The 7500-nt window shown below is 43.9% G+C and overlaps 1 protein-coding gene across 1 annotated transcript in view; it reads left to right on the forward strand.

The window, feature by feature from the left end:
- The window catches only part of dysf (dysferlin, limb girdle muscular dystrophy 2B (autosomal recessive)), a gene marked incomplete at its 5' end in the record, with an annotated part of 194227 nt that overhangs the window by 92826 nt on the left and 93901 nt on the right, over positions 1-7500 (forward strand). The window contains 3 exons of the mRNA XM_080741975.1: positions 3416-3597; positions 4915-5055; positions 6970-6999. Coding sequence (XP_080598101.1) covers positions 3416-3597; positions 4915-5055; positions 6970-6999 — 353 coding nt within the window. The remainder of the gene's footprint in view (positions 1-3415; positions 3598-4914; positions 5056-6969; positions 7000-7500) is intronic.

Consider the following 7500-nt stretch of genomic DNA (forward strand, 5'->3'; position numbering starts at 1 on the left):
CGATATAACAGACAAGCGACGACAACAACAAAAAACAAACAATCTCAGCTCGCCCTCTACACCTTAATGGCCCATTCCCCCTGCCGGCGTTCCACGGCGCTCCACAGCGTCAGGATGGAACACTCATGTCAAAGTAGATTTAACCATTGGAATAAATGGAATACAGTTAATCTTGGCGTTTAAGGGCTCCGCGGTCAGAGATGTTCCTTGGATTTTATTCGAGAGGCTTGCTATGCTAAATCAGGGAACACTAAGCAAAACTCCATAGGGATACAATAGTAGTACAATAGCAGTACATTCACATATTAGCTTGAATCAGCTGATATAAAATTGCAAGTACTTGAGCCTATGCCAGACTCTGATTAAAAGGTGGAGGCAGGGGTGGAGAAGGAAGCTACGGCAAGCAGCAACAGATCCGATGCTTTGGATGAAAGACGAGCAGCTATAATGAATGCAAGCCGTATTTAAAGTTCACCCTCAAAATGACTTATTTTCATTCGAATACTCACCCCATGGTGACATGAGTTCAATTATATAGTTTCGTTTTTGTAGCATCCTTAAGACAAACATTTGAGGAGACTCTTTGTAGGCCCATTGATTCCGTAAGGAGATCCAAATGCATTTGGGTCTCCATCCGGAATCAATGGGGGTACATTTATTATAATCAAATTATTCGTTTGTGAATGCGACAAAAACAAAAAAATATTATTGAACTCAAGTCTCCATGGGGTGAGTAATCGAGCGAAAATAAGTCATTTTGAAGGGGTGAACTACTCCCTTAAAGGGGCCTCCTGAGCAGGAGCTCTGATTGGATTAGACAGAGTGATGTAATGATTAGCAGGTCTGTGAGTGAGGAGTAGGAAAGGAGCTGACTGACAGCTGATTACAGCTGAGGCGGGCGAGACTCGCATATCCTGCATAAACTAACGCTGAAGCTTCATTTTTGTTCAGCTGACATCATCCAATCCAGATCAATCCAGTCAGAAGGAGTAACCTCATTGGGTCTTCTAGGCGATGAGATCATTATGCAACGACATCACACCGTCGTCGTCACAACCATGTCCTTTAAATTGAATCATCAATAAACAACGCTTGTAGTGACTCCATTAAGTAGCTGTCGACATTGCTGTACAGACTGCTGTGTAGATCGAATATTCTATTTTAGGGGAATTGACAGTAATCAGCGTCCTTCATTGACCATCCCAGCTCATTGGCTTTTTGGATTTGTAAACTTTGTGCAACGTTTGTGACTGAACCAATTATGCGTTAGCGCACACATTAGGACTGCACTGTTTTACAGACCAGGACTTTACAAATCCAACTTGATCTACAACGTGAGAGATGTTCTACTGGACAGTGCATCTGAATGGAGCACCAATACAGTATGGTCTTGCTGCTGTTTCAGTGGAGCACAAGCTGTACTGCTTTGGACCATTGAGGGACGGCAACAGTGGTCAGATTGATGTGCACGTTTTCCACACAGTGTCTTTACGCTGGATGACACTGCCCCCAGTGACCAATGGAAGAGGAAAACGTCCCCTTGAGGTTCCTTCCAGGTGCCGGGGCCACACAGCTGTGCTTATAGAATACATCATATACATCTGGGGAGGGAATTCTTTCTGCAACCTGCTTTATGCCTTTGGTGTCGACGCCCACAGATGGTTGGAGCCCAAGATTTCTGGGACTGTTCCAGAGGCGAGGTACCACCACTCAGCCTGTGTCTTGGGGAAGGTCATGTATATCCACGGAGGAGTTACCCAGCGGACTGGAAGCACTAATGACATCTACAAGTTGGACACCACCACAATGTTCTGGGCTTTAATTAACACCAGAGATCCTCCACCATCTGCTTCATCAGGTCACTCTGCCACCATCATCGGGACAAAGATGTTTGTATTTGGGGGCTGGAGGGGGGTGTTCTGGAATGAGACGTACTACAAAAACATCAGAGTGTTTGACACAGAGACCAACTGCTGGCTGAGCACACCTTCTGCACAACTTATTCCAGAAGGAGGACGCAGGGCTCATTCAGCCTGTGTCTACAATGGAGAGCTTTACATATATGGTGGCGTGAAGTCGAACCAGTCCTACGATGATCTGTGGAAATACAATCCAGAGACCTTCTCTTGGAAGGAGATTAAGCCCAAGGGGAAAGGTCCGTCTCAGAGGCGCTTTATGTGCGGTTGCATGGTGGGAGATCGTATAATCCTCTTTGGGGGACAGATACATTATTACACATCCACTGATAACCTGTATATCTTAGATTTATGTCCAACACTGAAGACATTATGCAAGCTAGCAGTTATTCAGTACGGTGTGGAGCAGAAAGAACTCCCACATGACATCAGATGGGAACTGACAGCCATGACTAAGAAGCAAGAGAGAACCAACTAACAAACAAACACATAAGCAAATAAATAAACAAGTACATTTACATGTAACTCATTTTCTGCCCAAAACATCTTTTCATCGATTTTTGGGGGGTTGGCCAACACCGCCAATCCGAACCAAAAAATGATGATAATCACAGCCCCACCGGAAAAATGTGACGCGATAAAACATTCAGATCTCTATCTGTCTCCTGTTTATTTCTCTCACGGAAACACCTTTTTCTCAGCTTCCTGGTTTGTAAAAACAGATTTTTTTTCCAATAGCCCATAACTTAATTAACCTACCTTTAACACTGTCCGGTCGCGGTGCAGAACCTCTCCGTCGCACCAGACAATGCCAGCAACAGAGAGCTTTAGAAAGTAGTTCAATGTTCAACACTGCAGTCAAAATACTCACACTCTGTCGGGTCGCGCTGCAAATGATGTTTTGGAGAGTTTGATATGCGACCTGGGTGCTTATATCAGGTTACTGCGTTCAGACCAAGACGAATCTCCTGAAATCAGATTTGAATCAGATCTGAAACCACCTCTGAATGTGGCTCAAGTCAATACAAATAGCAGATCTTCAAGCTCACACAATGCAAGCCCTATATCTCTCCTCACTATCGCATCACTGTTATGTCCGGCATTCAAGTCTCACTCAGGACCAGTTTTGCAAATCATTCTCTCTCTCTGTTTTTCTCCTCTGGCTTTGTGTGATTGTATGTCCGTCCATATGTCCATATGTTAAATTAACTTATAAAATGCACCGCTCTCTTCACACTGGGTGTGATTTATTGTAACTCATGTGTTACCTTTGTACTTTTTCTAATAATAATAATAATAATAATAATATATTTTATTGTAACACACTTTACATTTTCACAAATTTCAAAGTGCTTTAAAAACGTTTGCATAAAAAAACAGCAACTAGGGTAAAAAAGTAATGTGGTATGTCTACCCTCTCTCTCTTTCTCAGTACATATTTTGCTGCCAACCTCTTACGGTATGTGTTTATATTTGTCTCTCTCTCTGTGTGTCTCTAGATTCCTATGCCATCGTGTCGTTCCTCCACCAGTCTCAGAAGACGGTGACGGTGCGTAACTCTCTGAACCCCACCTGGGACCAGACGCTGATCTTCTACGAGGTGGAGATCTTCGGGGACCCGGAGGTCATCATGTCCAACCCCCCCAACGTCCTGGTGGAGCTGTACGACTCTGATACCTATGTGAGTGTGTCCACCGAGGTCCAGTGACCTTCTTGGTGGAACCCCCTCAAGTACCAAACGACTTGTAACGGGTCCATTTGGTTCCATTTTTACACTCTCAGAGTTATGTTGGTCCTTGAAATTAAAACGTTTGAGAACCGCTAGTCTAATTGTATAGCAGATGTGAAGTCCACATACAATTACAATTTAGACTTTTAGCAGACATTCAATCCAGTGCAACATACAATAAGCAAGGTAATACATCAAATGCATAGATAGGTTCTTGGTAAATCATAAGTCTAAGTCTAAAGCTGGTTGCACACCGCACTGCGTGTTTTCGTTGCATTTTGGAAATCCGAAATCCTCTAAAGCATTTTTCAGGCCAAGTAGAGAGGGAGAAGAGAGAGAGAGCAAGGGACCCAGTGGTGACATTTGCGAAAATCGGAAAAAAATCAACCCTAGTCCGAAAATAAATACGAAACGGGCGGCAGAGTGCAAACCTGATTGACATAACGTGAGGTTGATTTTTTTATTCGCACGCTCCGAAATTCACTCCGATATTCGGCCCGAAAAACGCAGCAGTGAGCAAAGACCTTAACTGTAGAATAACCCAAAAAAAGCTATAACCTGTACGTTGAAGCTATAGACCGTTTTTCAAATACTAAAAATTGTACGTAAGTAAAGTACTTAAGTAAATGTAGGCTACAAGTTACTTTACACTACTGTGTTTACATCACAGAAATGGCGCTCGCCGCCCTCCAGGGTGTCACTCAGGAAATCGGTCTATATACCATGCTATATACACAGGTCTACAATGACATGGCATCAGTCTACATAACGGCCGGACTACACCAAAAAATGCGCGTATACGCGTGTACTGTCCGTGAAGACGCTCGCGTACGCGTAAACGCTCCAGGCTATACCAAGGAGGGAGTATATGTGAGGAAGACCAGATAGTCTGTGTACAAAACGCATACGCGTGCTTAAAAAATAGAACCGATCCTATTTTTAGGGAATGCGTGGTTCGCGCTATCCGTACGCCTGGTGTAGCCGGCTGAATTTATATACATTGGATCTATCCAAAACGCGCATACGCGCGCATGACCCGCATACGCACACATACGCACTGACGCGCGCAAAACGGCTTGGTGTAGTCCGGCCGTCACATGCTATTTAAATTACGTGTTAGCCTTTGCATAAGCCTGCAAGGTCGTTGAGGCATACCAGCTGTGTGGGGGGGGGGAAAGAAAGAAAGAAAGAAAGAAAGAAAGAAAGAAAGAAAGAAAGAAAGAAATGAACTTAAATTAAAAAGTATTAAATGTGTACATGTATTTCCAGAATGCAGATGAGTTCATGGGTCGCTGTGTGTGTCAGCCGTCCACCTCGGCCTCCCCCCGCCTGGCCTGGTTCCCCATCCGCCTAGGGAGCAGGAACGCCGGGGAGCTCCTGGCAGCCTTCCAGCTCATCCGCAGAGACAAGGTGCCCTCGCTAACGCCACCGCGCTCACCGCTACACGCTTGGTCATGTGTAGACCAATGAGATGTGTAGACCATGGTCACGTGAGCCAGGGACCTGCTGGCCATTGGGAAAAGCGGGACAACTCCCGAACGGCCGGTTCATTCCCGGCCGGTCCAGGCCGGCCATTAGGGAAAAAAATTAAATAAAATGTCGGCCTTTGTTCCATTTCGGGGGCTGGGCGGCCAACAAAGTAAATCGTCACTGTCGGGCAGAAACCTCATATCTCCAAGTTTCAAATTTGTAATTTTTTTTGCAAAGCAAAGCCCTGCTTCATCATACAAGGCCGTCGCACAAAAGTAGGGAAAACAGCAGATCTACAAGCACACAACGCCTCGCACGTGTGCTTGTAGATCGGCTGTTTTCACTAGTTTAAATCATTTTTAAAATGATAAATAGAAAACAAACGGTTTCCACCCGACAACAACGAAATATAACTCATGTAATTGGCCCATTGGCTTGTCACTTTGTCACAAATCTTTGAGTAGCAGCAGGGGGCCTCTACAACTCTTTTTCCCGGGCTGAATCAGGGGCCCAGCACGTCCCTGGCGTGAGCTGTGTAGAACCCAAACACTGGGCACTAAGAAGTAGTGAAAAGAGCTGATCTACAAGCTCACAGCACAAAACGACTCGTTGCGAGCTTGTAGAACAGGGCAAATGTTTAATCTCTCTTTCGGGTCTCGACCTGAAAAGTTTGGGAACTACTGGTGTAGATCATGGTCATGTGTAGACTAGGGCATTCACGAATAGTGATTTTTAGTATTCAAATTATTCAACCTCAAAGTATTCGAATAGTCGAATATTCGACAGGACTGGCCAAACTGTCAAATATTAAAGCTATACTGTGTAAGATGCTCAACTAGTGGTCAGTAGCCCTATAGCAAACCGCGGTCGCGTTCGCGTCTTTCGCCCGTTTTTCGTACCTTCACACCCCCGCGTCTGCCTCCACAACGCCGAGAGCTATCTTTAGAGGGCTCCCTGGTTCCTGTGCGTTCAGGCATTCCGGAGAAACGGACTACTTCACCCTGCCTGGTAGGCGAGATTACCTTTTGAGTAAAGAGACACACAGGCGACTACAAATATGGCGACCCCACTTCAAGATGCGCTGTGATTGGCCGGTAGTGTACCATGTGTGCATGATCGGCGATGTGATTGGGCAACGTATACACAACGTATACAGATGATGCAGATTACGTCATTTTGGCGCGAAATCCGGTCCACGGCCAGGATCATAGAAAACATATAAAGAGAAGGCTTCAGAAGCTGAAAATAACGGAGTGGGTGTTCTAAAACTTTAGCGATTTAACAGTTAGGACAATTTTAAGATTTGTTTTATAAAAAAAGTTACATGGTACAACTTTAAGTAAGCAAGAGGCAAACATTGTGAAAATAGTTGATCTACAATACATGCTCTGTGAGCATGTAGATCTGCTATTTTCACAATATTTATTTGTGGAACCGAGTCACATTAATACCTACAATTCCAAGTGCTTGTCAGGGTGGGGTCCCCAGTTCATATATGTTTATTTTGGGGGTCACGGCCTAAAAAGGTTTGAAAAGCCCTGGTATAGAGCATTAACAAATTCATCCACCAGGGGCATTGACAATTCATTCTTATGACTTCCTATCTAGCCAAGCTTTATAAACTATACATTTTTTTAAAGAGAAAACAATAATAAAAATAAAAAAAGCGAATATTCGACTTCGGTGAACGTCGAATAGTGACTTTGATATTCGAATATTCGATTATTTGGTGAATGCCCTAGTGTAGACATCTGATATGAGAAAGGTTGAAAACCACTGGTTTAGACCAATGAATCTTATGAATCTCTCTCATCCATTCTCTGTCTCTCCCTCCATTATCTCTAACCCCTGCAGCCAGCCATTCATCACATCCCAGGTCAAGAGGTCAGTTTCCCTCTGTCTTTCTTCCTCTCTTTCTTGATAACATCCCTCGTTTCCTTCTGTGTCTGCCTGTCCTTTCTCTGTAGCCGTGTTGATTTTGACAGCACATTTTTATTTCGTTTTAGTCATGGTCCTTTGAAGAGAATCAAGTTTTATTTTTAGTCTAGTTTTAGTCGACTAAATAGCATATGATTTTAGTCAACTAAATCTGCAGTTGATTTTGGTTGACAAAAAACGCGCCACAGCGTATTTTTTATTTCATTTCCGTCTGTGAAAATGCCATGGTAGTCAAAGAACATTTTCCGTCATGGTTTTAGTCAACGAAATGAACACTGCTCTGTATTGTACCCTTTATTTTGTCTGAAAGTGTTGCTGTTGTCTTTCTGAGATGGCCTTTGCCGAAGAGAGTCCTTGGTGATTAGTTCATAACCTCACCAATCACAAGCCAGTCACAGAAGACACTGAACACTGAATATGGTGTAACACTGAACACTGAAGGATATT

This window comes from Nannobrachium achirus (assembly GCF_963921795.1).
Source record: "Nannobrachium achirus genome assembly, chromosome: 14".
Classification (NCBI taxonomy): Eukaryota; Metazoa; Chordata; class Actinopteri; order Myctophiformes; family Myctophidae; genus Nannobrachium; species Nannobrachium achirus.